The sequence below is a fragment of the Prunus mume genome, linkage group LG2 (assembly GCF_029339155.1).
Source record: "Prunus mume cultivar Tortuosa linkage group LG2, ASM2933915v1, whole genome shotgun sequence".
Lineage (NCBI taxonomy): Eukaryota > Viridiplantae > Streptophyta > Magnoliopsida > Rosales > Rosaceae > Prunus > Prunus mume.
The window spans coordinates 32,551,533-32,569,777 of record NC_142699.1 but is presented as its reverse complement, the minus strand read 5'-3'; the positions used below and the strand labels follow the sequence as shown (position 1 = coordinate 32,569,777).

General features: G+C 37.7%; 1 protein-coding gene across 1 annotated transcript; it reads left to right on the top strand.

Annotated features, from left to right (window-relative positions):
* The first annotated feature begins 15,323 nt into the window (after positions 1-15,323).
* On the top strand, positions 15,324-17,483 carry LOC103323461 ((R)-mandelonitrile lyase 2). Its single transcript, XM_016791879.2, is given in 5 exon segments — positions 15,324-15,450; positions 15,569-16,228; positions 16,372-17,212; positions 17,344-17,395; positions 17,397-17,483. Coding segments are annotated over 5 exon segments (1,728 nt in total). The 5' UTR covers positions 15,324-15,347; the 3' UTR covers positions 17,469-17,483.
* Positions 17,484-18,245: the final 762 nt, after the last annotated feature.

Genomic DNA, 18,245 nt, shown 5'->3' with positions numbered 1-18,245 from the left:
GAATAACGATATCCGTCGCGCAAACTTCATTAAAATAACCTTTGCGCGACGCAAAAATAAACTTTTCGTCGCGCAATATTATAAAATTTGACCTTTGCGCGACTAAAAAACTTGATTTCGTCGCGCAAAGTTGTGAACAATTAACCTTGCGCGACGACAAACCTACGTCGTCGCGCATACTATCCACCGCCCAAAATTTTGGGATTTGATTTTGGGGGAAAAATCAAGCATAAAGAGATTGCGCGACGAATGGAAGTGTGTTCGTCTACTGGCTTTGATAAAAAATTTCACTAAGTCTTTGGAGCGGAGAGGGGAGGAAATTTTTTCAATGAGATTTCGCGCGAATGGAAGTGTGTTCGTCGCCGCGCATAAGTGGCTTTGATAAAAAATTTCACTAAGTCTTTGGAGCGGAGAGGGAGAAATTTTTCAATGAGATTTGCGACGATAATGGGCGTGTTGTCGCGCAAACTTTGATAAAGAAATTTCACTAATTGATTATTAATGATTTTGCGCGACGAATGGATTTTGTTTGTCGCATATGGTTTGCGCGACAGCGTAAATGTCTCTTAAATCACAAAACCGTACCTAGTACCTAAACCTAAAACACTGTACCTAAGCCTAAACCGAACTCTGAACTAGTTTCAATGATCCAACCGGCAATCTTCTTTTTTCATAGTTCAAGATCGTATACGTCAAAAATCATAATGAATGAACATTCAGAGATTGAGGAACGGGACAAAACGTTTCGACGGTTGTAAACAAATTGTCCCGATTCAACGGTGATTTTAGCTCCGATCTTGAAATTTTTACACTGCGGTTCTTGACCCTATATGAATACAGAGATGTAATTCGATCTTCAATTTCAGATATTTACAGTACAAGACATCACATAATCGTATGTTTGTGAAGGAATGTATAAAGAAATTATTCAGTTTTTATGAATATTGTGTTTTTATGCAATACGCATTCTAGGAAACTAGTTTCAGTAATCTAGCCGTCAAATATGTTTGTTTATACTTGAGATCTTATACGTCAAAAATGAGAAAAAAAAAACATTCAGAGCTCAAGTAACGGGACAAAACGTTTCGACGGTTATAAACGAAAAGTCATGATTTAACGGTTATTTTGACTCTGATTTTGATGATTTTTTACAGCTATACTGTTTAACCTATGTGAATACAGTGAACTACTTCGATCGTCAATTTCAACTATATACGTGTGTATAATTCAGAAATATATATATATGTATATGTTTGCGCGACGGACTATTTTTCGTCGCTAAAGATACTTGCGCGACGATATTATTTGTCGCGCAAATTATAGAGTATCTTGCGACGTGTCGTTATCCGTCAGCGCAAACATTGCGCGACAATTATGCCTTCGTCGCGCAAGATTATTTGTATTCACATATTATTAATCTGAAGTATTATACATTACATATAATTACTTGTATGAAAGTATGATTTATTATATTTTCTTTCGATTTCAGAATGGAAGGATTGTTGATAATCTTATGTTCTTTGTATTCATTTTTTCGGTTATATGGTTTTCATTTTTTAAAAGTTTTTTGTGAAAATAAATTTAAACTTTATGATACAAATTAGTTGGCTATATTTATTTACCAATGGTTTATAACTACAATTATTTTAATAATGTTTCACTTGGTATCATATATAATGTTTGGATATAACAAGTACATATATGAAAACATTTGCATTACACAAAATATGTCCACTAACATAATAAAATTACAATAAAAATTAATCATTCATCATCTGAACTATAATAACTTTCGTTATCGTTGCTATCATCACTTTCGGTCTCCCAATCCTCTTCCTCCTCCTCCTCCTCCGCCTCCTCTATAACTACATCATCGTCGTTGCTCGGGCCAACTGCAACATCATATCGCGGAAGATCACCGAGGTCAATTGTAATTGACTGAATCGGTATTTCGATTGAAGACACTCCTTGTATTTGAAATGGCTCTTGTATAACATTAGTATCTCGAAGTGTTTCCGCATCATTTTCCATTGAAGATTCTAAACGTTGGTCAGCTACATTGTTGACGTTGTTGTCAGCTGGGTCTAGTTCTGGTATAGCATACACGTTCCTCGTGATCCATCTTTTGAACAACGCCCAACCGCTTCCGGCTTTAGGGTCATCTAGATACACAATTTGTGTTGCCATGTTTGCCAAAATATAAGGGTCGTCATCATACCAAGTTCTGTTCATGTTCACAGATAGTAAGCCATGATCGATTTTAACACTTCCCGGCCTATTTGGGTTGGTGTCAAACCATCGACACTTAAACATGATCACTTGGTATCGATCTTTGTAAAGCAATTGCACGACAGTTGTGAGTTTGCCATAGAAATCAATGTCCGTACTTTCGCCTCCACCTAGGACATGGACACCGCTGTTTTGCGTACACAACTTGTCATCTCGTGCTTCGGCCAAAAATTTGACACCGTTGACATTACAACCCGAGAACAATTCAGCGCGAATCGGGCCAAACGCCAAGTTATATAACTCAACTTATTCACCTAATATTATACAAAATCATTCATATGTTAGTCTGACAAAATCTATTAACAAAATTTATATTTCTCAAATAACAAACACTGATAACTTACAGAATCCAAAAACCATTGTGGAAACAATTCACGGTGTTTCTGAGCAACCAAATGTGATGGATGTTCTCGCTTCATCATCTCTTCATGCTCATTTAAGTATCCCATGATCTCATCACAATTGTTCAGTACTGAACCAATGCGCTACCTCCATGTCATTTCTAGAAAACGACTCTCCACGTCCAGGATCTCCGAAGGGTCGTGGGCTTTGGGCAAAAACAGAAAGTTTTTCATTTCTCATACCTCCATCATGATTGCGCTGAGGACGATTGAAAACCGCTCTCCACATCTTTTAAATACATTCGCAGAAAGTAAGCGACTCATATTGAACCCAAGCCTCTCGATTGATCCTTCGGGCCATGCTATTGCGTACACTTTTTTGACTCTCGAGAAGCCTGCCAAAATAAAACGATATGATTGAAATTAGCAAGCATGTGATAATGATGCATACACAAATGATAATGATTATATACCTTTCTATTGGATACATCCAGCGATAGTTGACAGAGACCAGCAAGTAATGCCTCTTCTGGCAAGTGAACCATCACGTGCATCATACTTGTGAAGAAAGCTGGAGGAAATATCATCTCAAACTTGCATAGGACTTGGACAATGTCATGGCGCAACTGAAACATGTCCGTTTTTCGCAAAGTTTTCGCCGTCAGTTGGGAAAAAAATCTGGACAACAAAATGATTGGCTTCACTACATCTTCCGGCAATAGGTGTCGAATACCAACAGGAAGTAGGCGTTGCATAAACACATGGCAGTCATGGCTTTTAAGTCCATAAATTTACCCCCGTCAACATTCACACAACGTGCGATATTAGAAGCATACCCATCGGGAAACTTTACTGTGACGATACAAACTTTAGAAACTCTTTCTTGTCATTCGGTTTCATAGAAAAGAATGCAAGATCCCTTCTAGCTTTATCATTGTCCCTATTCATCCATAAACCCCTTCGTATGCCCATTCTTTCCAAATCAAGACGAGCTTTGATCGTGTCCTTTGTCTTCCCTCGATATCTAGAATCGTGCCCACCAATGTCGAATACATTTTCTCAACATGCATCACATCTAGATTGTGCCTCAATTTTAGTTTCGACCAATATGGGAGCTCAAAAAACATAGGTTTGTGCGTCCAGTTCATATGTGTAGAAGGTCGACAGACGACTAACTGTTTTCCCAAAGGAGCAAAATCCAGCACCGTTAAGCTGGTCAATATCTCATCACCGACCATTCTTACAGGTCTAAGCGGCTCGGTGTTCCCGTCGAACTCTTTATCTTTTTCCCTCCACTCATGGTCCCATGGCAACCATCTCCGATGACCAAGGTAACAAACTTTTCCAGCATGCCAACCAGAAGTTACATCTTCCTTGCATACAGGACATGCCATATAACCTTTTGTGCTCCACCCAGAAACCATTGCATATGCTGAAATCATTCCACGATCCACATAACGCTGCCCGCAAAGTGAACATCTTCGATTGATTTATAAATGCGTGCGAACACCGTTTGTCCACAAATCCTTGACTCATCAACATGGCCTTAAGTAAACATCGATTGACCTCCCAGGATCCTCAGCTTATCAAAACAGTCATCATCATGTATTCTTTTTTCATGCATTTCCAAGGCGGCAAATTATATGGGAATACGAAAATCGGCCAAGTGCTGTGGTGTTGGTTTAGAACCCCATACGGATTGAATCCGTCAGTGGCAAGTCCCAATCTAACATTTCGGGGATCAGCAGCAAACTGCGGGAACGTTCGATCGAACTCTTTCCATGCCTCCCCATCTGCAGGATGCCGCATCACATCATCGTCTACCCGTTTTTCCTGATGCCATCTCATGTCTGTGGCAGTATGCGTCGACATATACAATCGCTGCAACCTAGGTTTGAGGGCAAATAACGCATGACTTTTTGTGGGATCTTAGTCGTCCTATTCTGAGATGTCATCTTGAACCTCGACTCATTGCATATAGGACATGTATCCAACGATTCATGCTCTTTGTAGAATAACATGCAATTGTTTTTGCAAGCATGGATTTTCATAACCCAATCCAAGACCATTCAACACCTTCTGCGCTGTTTATGATCTTTCGGCAAACAATTGTCCGTCGGAAGCATTCTCTTGAAAACCCCAAAAGTAATGAAACACAGGTTCGACATCGATACTTTATTTTCCGTGCATTAACTCCACAATGGCCGTGAGCGGAAAAGCTCTCGCACCCCGGGTATAACTCTTGGTTGGCATTTTTAACAATTTCTCATATTGTTCAAACTCCGCACTGTCTATTGGTGTAGGCACATCATCTTGCTCTTCTTGATTCATGTTGGTCGATGCAAATGGAAAAACATCCTGTATAATATCCATGACTTCATCATTACCATCCACAATAGGTTGAACATTGTCCACTCTTGTGGCATTTGAAACGAAGCATGCTCTAATTGTTCCCCGTGAATGTTCCAAATGCTATATGTCTCAATCATTCCATTCCTTACTAAATGAAATCCAACATTTTCAATTGTCTCCCATAACGTGTTGTTGCACCTCCTACAAGGACAACGGATTCTAGTTGCACCCGGGTTGTGTCTACGTGCAAACTCAATAAAATCCTCGATTCCATCCAAGTATTCGCTGCGCATCTGTTAGGTTTTGTATCCACCTTCTCTATCCATAATTCCTGAAACCAGAATCACAACACAACAATCACAACAACTTCATACGAAGTTATAATGTCACCTTATGCCTCCGGTAAGGGTCCTATCCCATTCGGGAATGCATACTCCTGCCACGTAACCTACGACTACATGAAATTAGATTTCGACGTGGATGAATTTCGCCAAGATCTCGCCATAGTTCTTGAGGTGGCCATAGGTATAAATACCTATGTACCACCCGAAGAACGCGTACCGAGATGACAACGAAATATCCACAATCGAAACCTAATCCTGTAGCCATAGATTACGTGACAACACTATGCATTACCAAACTGTCAAATAATGGGACAATTCAAGAATTAATTGGACCGCAGTCATGCATTACGCATCCATGCACGAAATCCAACTAATCTCGAAGCGGGAAACTAAGTGTTACTAAACATAAAAATAAAAGCACGAAGTTAATTTCAATTAACTTCGTACATCACAACAGATTGTACTATTCGCACAACATAATATAAATATAACTTCACAAGAACATTTTAAACATATATAAAACAAATAAAATACCTTCTCAATCGTTTCTCCACCAATCGCTAATTCGAATATCCCTAACGAAAACAAATTAAAAAACCTTAGTACGAACTTAAATTAATACTTTTAAACTAATGACGAAAAATACTTACCCAATCAATGTATTGAAATCCCAGCAACAGCAGAGAGGTTGAGAGAGAGGCAGAGCGAATGCTTTGTTTTTGCATTACGCCTCGCAATGGCAAATTCTAATATGAAGAAGAAGGACTTTGCGCGCGAACATACTTATTCGTCGCGCAAACTCCAAATCAAAATTATTCGTCAGCGCAAACACATTTTTTCGTCGCGCAAACACTGCCGACATCTAACTTTTTGTGCGTATTTGGTACTTTCCGTCGCGCAAAATTTCGTCGCGCAAAACAAAATTCCGTCGCACAAAACAAGATTTTCGTCGCAGTAACGTTGAACTTTACGACGAAAAATAATTACGTCGCGCAAAAAAATATCCCACCTAGGTCATTTTGGCGTAAAATAAAATATCTCTTGTTCTCTTCTGCGACGAAGCGCCTTTCCGTCGCGCTAAATCGGGACTGTCCTATTTGCGCGACGGAGTATGTGTTCGTCGCGCATTGCTCCCTTCAGACGATTTATATTTCGTCGTAAACGCAAATGTTTCACGCTAAAAATTTCCCGCTTTTTAACTCTGTTATGCGCGACGAAATTTTTTCGCATATACATTTTGCGCGTGAAAAAGTTGGTGGCGCAAATTTTATGGATTGAGCGGCGAATATATATTTTCGTCGCAATGAGTGATTGTTTATGTGACGAGTTGTTCTTCGTCGCGCAAATAGTGAAACGTAGTAGTGTGTCATGTGATAAATGAGACAAGAACATGTGTACAAAATAATATTTGTATTGAATGAATTTAGGGTTACAATCTCTATGGATATTCTTTGCAAAAGAAAAATCCTTTGATTTGATCTCCCATATGATTTCAAGGGTGGTAAGCATTTTATCTTGAATAGGAATTTGAGATTTGGTATTAAGGGCTGTCACGGCTTGATCTCGAGTAGGTCAAGATAACGAGTGGTGTCATGTGATAGATACTCTTTGGCTTTAGCTGTGAAAGAAACGTATTGTAGTGCTTTGTGATTCTCTATGAGCTTGATGAATTATTGGGCTAGGGAGCTTTCTAATTTTTCGAAATGTTTGTAGGTAAGGTATTGAGTCATGGTTTGGAATCACCAATCTGAATCCCTTGATTTGTTGAATTTATTTATGATTTAATTTAATTTGAGTCAATTGATTTAATTTAGCTCTTAAACAAATCAAAATTTTTAATTTGAGGAAATTAGCTCATGATTTAGGAAAATGACAAATTAAGAATAATTTATTCCTTTTTAACATATGATTTTTTTTGGGGTCAATTTTAACATATGATTTGATTTGTTTATAGAACTCATAGATGCTGACATATGCATCATCATTGGTGCCTAGCTTTATCTTAATGAGTCAAGTGCCACGGGTACTTTATATGAAACCGACAACTAGGACGAATAACCTTCGATTATTCAAAAAATCAAACTTGGAATTATTAATCACCAAAATTTTAATGTCTACACATATACAGAGACATGAAGCTTTATAATAGAAAACCTTAGACTTCTTGATCCATATGATGTAAGCACTGAAAAATGAACAATTAAATTAAGGTGTCTGATGACTTTAAACCTAATTTAAATTAATAAACCTCTCCATCAGCCAAAAATAACGGAGGGCAAACTTTGACATCACAAAGTATACTTGAGCCAGAAGGCAATCCAACAAGCACGTTAGACACATTCAAAGATATGTTATAATTTATATAGCAACAAAATCCAACGAAATCCAACGAAAATAGACTTTTCTTGATAACAAAATCCAACAAGCACGTTATCTAACAAGCACGTTATAACAAAATCCAACGAAAATAGATTTTTCTTAATAACAGGATAAAAGGGTACACATTTTTAATTCATATGAACTAAACATCTCCAAAAACAATCAATCCTCACGAAATGCTCACTCCACCAGCACCATCTTTTCCTAAACCCAACAAAAACTTATGGGGACGTCATCAACTGAGGAACATCACATTTAATTGTTGGATTTGGCGAAAATGTTAAACTCAGAGGATTTATAATGGGCTCTTTAAATCACATCTTTCGATAAATTTTAAGGAGGAATTGGAAAAATACAACTTCAACCATGCTCTCTATACACCTCCTAAAATAGGGAGAGTTCTAGAAGCTCCTAATTCTGAGGAGAGAGAAATAACTCATGGTGGCTTCCTATAATTTAATGCTACTTTGTTTTATGCATAGTATAACTTTTAATTAATGCTAACTAGTTTTTATATATTTTTTTTATAGAGATGGACCAATCATATTGATTTAAAAAATAACTATAGTTCCCAAAACTAGAAAATATGATTTGAGTTCAAATTTTATAAAGAGCTTCTAAAATAACTTTTGTGTATTTTTAAATAAGAGCATTTCTCTAAAAATACATTTTACTAAATGCACCGACTAATATTCCCAAAATTATCTTATCAAGGATTGATATTCACATTTGTTCTAAAGCAATTCTCACGATACTTGCTAGACACGTGTACACACGTTCCCAATGTATCCTCAGTTGGAGGTTATTTTTGTCATTTTGCGTCTCCACCAAAACACCAACTTGACATCAGAATGGATCAAAAGTGGCAGATTTTGACGTCGGGGGGCAAATTGGCCAAAAAAAATTAGTTCAGGTCCTTAATTTTCTAAAAAAAAGAAAATGAGGTAAAACAAAACTTAGGTACAAGTTCATAGGGCAAATCACCAGTTAAGCCTATTTGTAAATTGCAAAACCTTGGTAAAATAAGCTAGCCTCACAGTTCACGAAAACGTATTGCTTCATGAGATGTGGTAAATCGCCAAAATCCAGAAAATGCATCAACCAAGACAACCCGTTATATTTAAAACTGATATAAAATACAAAAAATTGAAGGACCAACACATCGATCATCACCAATTTACTCGTTTACAGTTTATTCTGTTTTTCTGAAAATATATATGTTGGTCTTTAGTTTATCTCTGTAAGTAATACACCACCGCATTATTCTCCCTAGTCTCTCCCATATGGGCAGAGTTAATTTATACATTGCTTCTCAGTCCTACTGTCGAAGGCCACGCAGGGTTACATACTACAGCAAGAGAATTCGAACTAGGGTGTAGAGTGGAGAGCACATCCACTTTAGCAAACTTGACTAAGCTCATGCCTTCTACCATAAAATAAAATTAAGTGGTCCCATTTGTTTCTTGGTCAAGAATGTCTTTGTGACCTTATAAATCCACAAAAAAAATACGTGTTCATACACCAGGACACGTATGAAAACAGACCTCAAAAACACGAAACATATGTGAGAGAAATATTGTTTTCATTTGTACTGTTGTGTTTCAAAAAGAAGTTGTCTGTCTCTAGTATTGTTTTTATTGAGAGTAGTCCCAAATATTTGATATGAATGGCTCGCTTTACATACAATGAGACAAAATTCGATATTTATATTCAACCCATGCAATAAGAAATCGAAAGAATACGAATTCTATCCGTTGGGAATATATTCTTCCACGACTCATTGCTCTCGCAGCTTTGACATTTTACTGGATTGTGAATTTCTAATAGGTTGGAGCTAGAATTATAAAACCTAGGGCCCGAAATATAAATATTTGTGTGAAAATTACGTACATATTCAAAACTCTTACATATTAAAGCTAAATAATTTTCAGTTTTTCATGTACTAATTTGTTGGACGGAAGTCATATGCTTCGATTTGTGAGAATGTGAAGATAAAAATGTTCCAGATTAAAAAGTTAGAAAACCTTACAAAAGCTTATAAGGAATTAACAAGGACATATGCATGTTGAGGGCTGTATACAAACCGTACGAAGTTATTTTGTTTTTTTTGGTACACAACAGGGCCAAGCGTACGAAATTCTTTTCCATTATTAAATATCATGTAGTCTTCTGTACAAAAAAAATAAATATAAAAAATGTTGTCAAACAGCCACAGTCCATCCCAAATTTGAAACAAGGTCACCCAATACCTATTGTACAACTCAAAAGCACACTTGAGCAAGCAAGCACGTCAGAAACATAGCAAAATTTTCCTCTCTTTTTGTTTGTTGAGGTAATCTTCACTTAGTTACTAGGATTTTGTTTTGTTTTTTTAAAATCATAAATAAGTGTTTGGTGTTAACTCTTCTTGCCTCGTAGTCTCCCCCCTACTAGGTGTATCATTTCTTGTTATAAATGTAATTTACTTGTGCTGTCGAGTTTGTTTGTAATATAAATCCAGCCTATTCCAATTTAATATCGTGGATTTGTCTCTAGTGTTAGGCTACTTTCTCCATTGTCAATTAGTTTTGTAGTGAAACATCAACTTCCTTCAAAATGAAGGGCTTTTAATAAATATACTCATTCTAACACGACATTTTATTAATAAATAAAGAAAACATTAGAGAGCTTATTTAGAGAAAAGAATCCTCAAGCAGTCACTTGCCATTTTATAATTGGCACATACACCTATTATAATGGATTGATAACAATACATTGTAACGTTTGGTCATATTTTTGTGCTTTCATTTCAAACACTAATAAACCCTTAGGCTTAAGACAAAACAAAAATCCTAGACTCGGGTTTGGGTATAATTATCTTCTGTTATCTATAATCGGGGCCACTACATATTCTTGCAATCGTATGATTTGAATGTTTCACGTATGATTTGCTCAAATATGAAAACTATGAGAGAATATTTGTTTGTGGGAATTTTCTATGTATTCTTCTCCTTGTAGGAGGTCATATTTATAATACAACAAAACCTGAATGGGCAAGTAAATAATAAATTCCTAAATCTATTTACAGTAGGAAATCAGGAATTAAAGTAAATCAAGAATTAAAGTAAATCAATTACAAATAAAATAGGAATCCTTGGTGTGTAAGAAAAGTAAGTCAATATCCACAAGTCACGCCAACACTCTCACGTTGGTGCATAGATGTGGCTAATGCCCACTCGATCCAAAGGAGTTGTGGAATGCTTTATCGAAATCGCTTTGTCAAAATATCCGCCAATTGATCCTCGGATTTCACAAAAGGAAACAAACACTTTAGCCTCAAGCTACACGCTTGATGAAGTGTCGATCCACCTCAACATGTTTAGTACGATTATGCTGAACCGGATTACGTAATAACTATAGCAGCCTTGTTGTCACAAAGAGATTCATTGTATATGTAGGTTTATACCCAAGTTCAGAAGCAACTTTCTTAATCAGAAGTTCACAAATCCCTTTAGTCATTCCTCCAACTCGCTCAGACGGATAAAGCTACTACATTCATTTCTTGCTCCTCCATGTCACCAAATTACCTCCCACGAATGTGAAGTAACCCGATGTGGATTTTCTATCTGTTACATTACTTGCCTAATGCATCCAATAACCATCAATATTTAGATGACCATGCTTTGAGAACATAAGTCCTTTTCCGGTGCACTTCAAATATCTAAGTGTCCAAGAACTGCATTCATGTGGTCTTCACTTGAGAGTGCATAAATTGACTGACAACGCTCATTGCATAAGCAATGTCTGGTCAAGTATGTGACAAATAGATCAATTTTCCCACTAACCTTTGGTATCTTTCTTTGTTAGTTGGAACTTGATTGGATATTCTCAAAATGATGATTCTGAACAATAGGAGTGTCCGCATGTTTGCAATCTAGCATTCCTGTGTCTGTTAACAAGTCCATGACATATTTCCTTTGAGAGAGAAATATGCCTTGCTGCGATCGAGCCACCTCAATTCCCAAGAAATACTTGAGTCCACCTAGATCTTTCATCTCAAACTCAGAGCTGATAGTCTTGTAGCTGCGATATTTCCATTTATCATTCCCAGTAATAATCATATCATCAACATAAATTATTAATCTGTTACCTTCCATTTCCGATGTTTCAAGAACAAAGTATGATCTGAGTTGCACTGTTTGAAACTATTATTCTTCATTGCCATGGTGAACCGTCCAAACCATGCACGTGGTGACCTTTTAACCCATACAATGCTTTTAGAGCACAAACTGCTCGGTCTGAGTAGTATTATAACTAGGAGGAATGTCCATGTACACCTCCTCCGTGAGTTCGCCATGTAGAAAAGCATTCTTTACATCAAATCTGGTGTAGTGGCTAATCCAAATTAGCTGCAACGAACAATAAGACTCTGACGGTGTTTAACTTTGCAACTGGAGCAAAGGTTTCTTCATAGTCTATACCATAGGTTAGTGTGTACCCTTTTGCCACAAGTCTTACCTTGTATCGCTCGATAGATCCATATGCATTGTGTTTTATAGTAAACACCCATCTACATCCGATAGTCTTTTTTCCTCGTGGTATAGTCTCCAAAGTCCAAGTCTGATTTTTCTCAAGAGCTTTCATCTAATCTTTTATAGCTTGGACCCACTTTAGATCTTTCAATGTTTCAGAGACCTTGGTTGGAATATGGATAGCAGACAACTAATGCACAAAAGCCTTGAGTGGTTCATGACAGCTTCTCAGTAGATATATGATTTGCAATTGGATACTTGGATGTCTTGTCAATATCAGGTGAATAGCGGTTTGGTAGCTTCCCACGATTTTGCCTGAAAGGTAATTGATATCCAATAGTTTTATCCTCTAAATGCACAAGTCTAGTAGGAGTAGTTACCTCAAGGATATTCTCAGGACATTGGTCATACTGTTGAGTTAAGGGGGGCCTTCATCTTGTTGTTACTGTATTCTGTTGGTGTGAGACTCGGATCAGAAATATCTTCGTATGTATCAGGTGGGTCAGGTAATTGATCGCTATGAATGGGCGATTGGTCTCTTTTCGGCAGAGAGTAATCTTGTGCTCCAGACTCGGGATGATCAATCATTTATGTACATAGGAGAATTTCTTCATTTTCCAAGTTGCTCCAATTCTGCTCTTCATTTCGCATCTCCCCCTAAAGCGTAGAATTGGATGATGGGTCATGGAAAGTATCAGCTCGATTCCAGAAATGTCACATCCAAAGTAACATAGGTACGTCGGGTAGGAGGGTGATAACAACGGTAACCTTTCGATGAGTGGCATAACCCACAAAAAACACAACGAAGCGCACATGGATCAAGTTTGCTACGTTGATTTTTATGGAGATGAACAAAAGCCACGCATCCAAAGATTCGGGAGTGTAAGAACCAAACAGAGGCAGAGATCGTGTTGCACAAGCACCTGTAAGGGAGTTTTAAAGGTCAATACACAGAAGGCATGCAGTTGATTAGGTCAACTGCAGTGACAATAGCATCATCAGTGATGGCGAAGAACATGAGCGCCAATCGAGCGCTCGGGCGGTTTCAAGAAGATGTCGATTCTTTCGTTCAAGAACACTATTTTGTTACGGTGTCACTGAGGACAAGTCGTCTCATGGATAATTCCATGTTGTTGGAAGTAAGTCTAAAAGTCATGATCGACAAATTCTCCACCATTGTCAGAGTGAAGAATCTGGATTTGAGCATTAAACTGAGTTTTCATCTGTTTGTGGAATGGACTGAAAAGCGGGAAAACACTTCGTTTTTATTCTTCAGCAAATAAAGCCATGTCATCCGTGTACAATCATCTATGAATGTGACAAACCATCAAACACCAGAAGGAGCAGTGATAGGTGAAGGTCCCCAGACATTAGAGTGAGTTAACGTAAATGGAGTAGTACACTTGTTCGTACTCAACGGGTAGGGCACACGGTGACTCTCAACCAAAATACAAGTATCACATGTGAAGTCGGAGTCCTTGAAACCTGAGAATAAATCTGGTATAAGATGCTTCATATAACTAAAAGACGGATGTCCCAATCGACGGTGCCACAACCAAATTTGCTTTTGTTTGCTATCAAAGGGATCGTCTGCTTATTAGCCATGCCAGGGACTGAAGTCATCGCCATAATATAGCCCCTTCTCTTAGTACCACGACCAAGAATCTCCTTAGTGTGAATATCCCTGAAGCAAACAAAATTCGGGTAAATGAGTACACAACAATTCAATTGTTCAGTAAGCTGACTAACGGACAACAATTTAGTGGATAAAGATGGAACAAGTAAAGTATTAGACAGTGTGAGAGAGGATGAGAGTGCAACAGTGCCATTTGTCACATGATAAGTAACGACATTGGCATTTGTCAATACAGTTTCGTCAAGGTTGTGTAGTATTCAGAAAATCATCAGGATCAAACGTCATATGATCGGTTGCACCGGAATCAATTATCCAACTCCTAGAATCAATCTTATCGGAAGTATGGAATCCATAACCGAGTACCATTACTGGTCGTATTGCATTGTCCTCGATCTTTAAGAGTAGCCCACCAATCGGGGTAGCCATGCAATTTGAAACAAGTTTCACGAGTGTGTCTCGGATCACCACAATATGCGCAATCTAGTCCATTTGTCGGTGTCGTTAGTCAAGAAGTCATAATCTGTGCAGCGGAAGATACATAGGATATAGGTAGAGTAGGAATTCAGATCGAGATCTAAGCCTGAGTCGGGGCCGAGTCTGAGTTGAAATCGATCGAGGTCTGAATCATAGATGAATTCGGGTTGTGGTCATCATTGGAGTTGGGGTCGAGGTCGCCTTCGAGTCGGGGTCGGGGTCGTCGCCGTCATAGTCGAGGTCGGGGTTGGGGTCGTCAAAATAGGATCCTGATTCGGATCAAATTCGGGGCCAAAGTCTGCATATGTAGGAGCTGAGCCATTTGGGCACCTCAAGTCAGCTATGATTGGTTGAGAATGAGAGAATGAGTCGGTGGTGCTACCTCCATGAGGGTTGAAAAAATCATCAACCCCCATAGCGGCGTCGGGGGTTTGAAACTAGAGTCAGTAATTCCAAGATCGCCGCTCTGATACCATGCTAAAATATGAAAACTATGAGAGAATATTTGTTTGTGGGAATTTTCTATGTATTCTTCTCCTAGTAGGAGGTCATATTTATAATACAACAAAACCTAAATAGGCAAGTAAATAATAAATTCCTAAATCTATTTACAGTAGGAAATCAGGAATTAAAGTAAATCAATTACAAATAAAATAGGAATCCTTGGTGTGTAAGAAAAGTAAGTCAATATCCACAAGTCACGCCAACATGATTTGAGTGTTATGACAAACTAATGTTTCACGTGATAACACTACATAATAAAATTAGCCTACGGATTATTGACTAATGCTATTTGAATAAGATCGCCAGATTTGACTTCAAGACAAAAAAATAATCCCTAAGTGCGTAATTTTCTTCATTGCCTCCATAATTGATCATTATTTTATCATCATTTAAACATATGATTGTTGAAACCATTATTTGTTATAACTAAAATTACTAAGTCTTACCTCTATAAATTCCATAGATGGGATGGGAGAGCCTTCATGAAAGTGTGGAAGTGTTTTGAATATTCAGAAACATGGTGAAATCAATGTCAGCTATACTAGTATTGGTGCTGCACCTTTTTGTTCTTCATCTTCAATATTCAGAGGTTCATTCGCTTGCCAATACCTCTGCTCATGGTAAACTACTTCGCCCGTGATTCATAAAAAGAAAACAAAAGGGCAAATAAAACAGAAACTTTTACGTAGATGCATGTGATAAAGTTTTAACAACTCTTCCTCTCTTCTCATTTTGCAGATTTTAGCTACTTGGAATTTGTTTACGACGCCATTGAGACAGAGTTGGAAGGAACATACGACTACATTATTGTTGGTGGAGGAACAGCAGGGTGTCCATTGGCAGCAACTTTGTCAGCAAACTACTCGGTGCTTGTTCTGGAACGGGGCACTCTTCCTACAGAATATCCAAACCTGTTGACTTCAGCTGGGTTTATATATAATCTGCAGCAAGAAGATGATGGAAAGACACCAGTCGAAAGGTTCGTGTCTGGAGATGGTATTGACAATGTAAGAGGGAGGGTCCTCGGTGGCACGAGCATGATCAATGCCGGGGTCTACGTAAGAGCTAACACCTCGTTCTTTAATCAAACAGGGATTGAATGGGACATGGATCTGGTTAATAAGACATATGACTGGGTTGAAGACACTATTGTGTTCAAGCCGGATTTCCAATTTTGGCAAAATCTTACAGGAACTGCATTCTTGGAGATTGGTATTCTTCCAGACAATGGATTTAGTTTGGATCACATTGAAGGAACTAGACTCACCGGCTCAACTTTCGACAACAACGGAACCAGACATGCATCTGATGAACTGCTTAATAAAGGAGACCCAAACAACCTGCGAGTTGCAGTTCATGCCGCAGTAGAGAAGATCATCTTCTCTTCCAATTCATCAGGTATGCTTCCAAAGTTAACGTTTTATTATTTTGAAACATTACCAGCAGGATAGTCATATCAAATACTGAATGTGCAAATAATGTTTCCTATTTTCTTCCGAGTTGTTTGATAATAATGATATGCTCTTATATATCTAATACAGGTGTGACAGCTATAGGAGTTATATATACTGATTCGAACGGAACGACTCATCAGGCATTTGTACGTGGTGAGGGAGAAGTTATATTGAGTGCAGGGCCAATTGGGTCCCCTCAACTTCTACTACTTAGTGGTGTTGGCCCAGAGTCTTACCTAACATCTCTCAACATTTCAGTTGTTGCTTCCCATCCATACGTCGGGCAGTATATATATGACAATCCTCGTAATTTCATTAACATTTTGCCCCCAAATCCAATAGAACCCTCAACTGTGACCGTTCTAGGCATTACAAGCAACTTCTACCAATGTTCTCTATCAAGCTTGCCATTTTCTATTGCACCCTTTAGTTTTTTTCCTAATCCAACTTATCCCCTGCCAAATACGACTTTCGCTCACATTGTTAACAAAGTTCCGGGACCATTATCTCATGGTACTGTCACGTTGCAATCAACCTCTGATGTGCGAGTCGCTCCAAATGTCACATTCAACTACTATTCGAATTCAACGGACCTTGCTCATTGTGTTAGCGGCATGAAGAAGATTGGTGAATTCTTGAGCTCAGACGCATTAAAACCATATAAAGTGGAAGATTTGCCGGGCATAGATGGTTTTGATATTTTGGGAATACCTTTGCCAGAGAACCAGACAGATGATGCAGCCTTCGAAACATTTTGCCAAGAGGCAGTAGCGTCATATTGGCATTACCACGGTGGATGCCTTGTCGGGGAGGTGCTTGATGATGATTTCCGTGTTACAGGGATCAACGCATTACGCGTTGTTGATGGCTCCACATTCCCTTCCACACCAGCGAGCCATCCACAGGGCTTCTATCTGATGTTAGGGAGGTATGTTATACACACTTAACTTGCAACCACTAGAACTTGTCAATTATATATTTGGCTTGAATGTCTTGTTTTGTAATATTAATTCTACGTTGTTCTCTTTTTTATCAATTTCAATTTTGTACTTTGGGCAGGTACGTGGGCTCTAAAATTCTGCAAGAAAGATTAGCTTCAGAGGAGGCTCTTCCATAAGTCAACATTCGAACCCAAAATCTTGGAGTCGCTTGAGTCAACATTATCCTTTGCTTTTGATACTTAGTTGATAAACCCATGAGTTCTGACTCAAGTGGGATTAGACTTAGGCTCTTTCTATCAGCCATGGCTTGGTGTACCTCTTTATTTCATGTTTAATAAATTTTCCTTTGTGATGTCCTAGTTATTATTGTGTACAACTTGTCATCGCAAGACCTGAGTTTTTTTTTTATTTTTTTATTTTTTTATTTTTATTTTTTTATAAATGTCGGTTATGGGATCAAAAGACAATAGCGCGTTCAAAATGCAAGAAATTTTCCCTATAAATTGATTAATAACTTGATCGAAATGCCCCTAGTCTTTGTCTTATGAAGCCACTGTATTTCCAACTCTGCGCAGGCATTTTTTTATTATATATTTTTGGTAATAACAAGCGTTAAGTGTTTTAACAATAATTAAGCATTATGATTGTGAAGCCCTGTATTTTAAAATTATATATATATATATATTAATATTTTGGGAAATTAAATATTTTGCTATCTATTTAGGTTTATAAGTTAAATTATGTTTAATTCATTATATATGTATATTTTGGTTATAATTGTATATATGTAGTACCTTGCCACATAGTATGTATATATAGTTGTTACTTCTATAATAATTATTAAGAGTAATACTATTATAATAATATTTATGTGTTTGTTATATAATTGGATTTGTAAGGGGGGACACGTACAAGCTTTATTACTTAAGGTGGTATTTACATCAAATCTTACCTATATGCACCACACTAGTTTCTTCACAAGTGTCTACCTAGATGACTAAGCCTTTATTTAAAGCATGA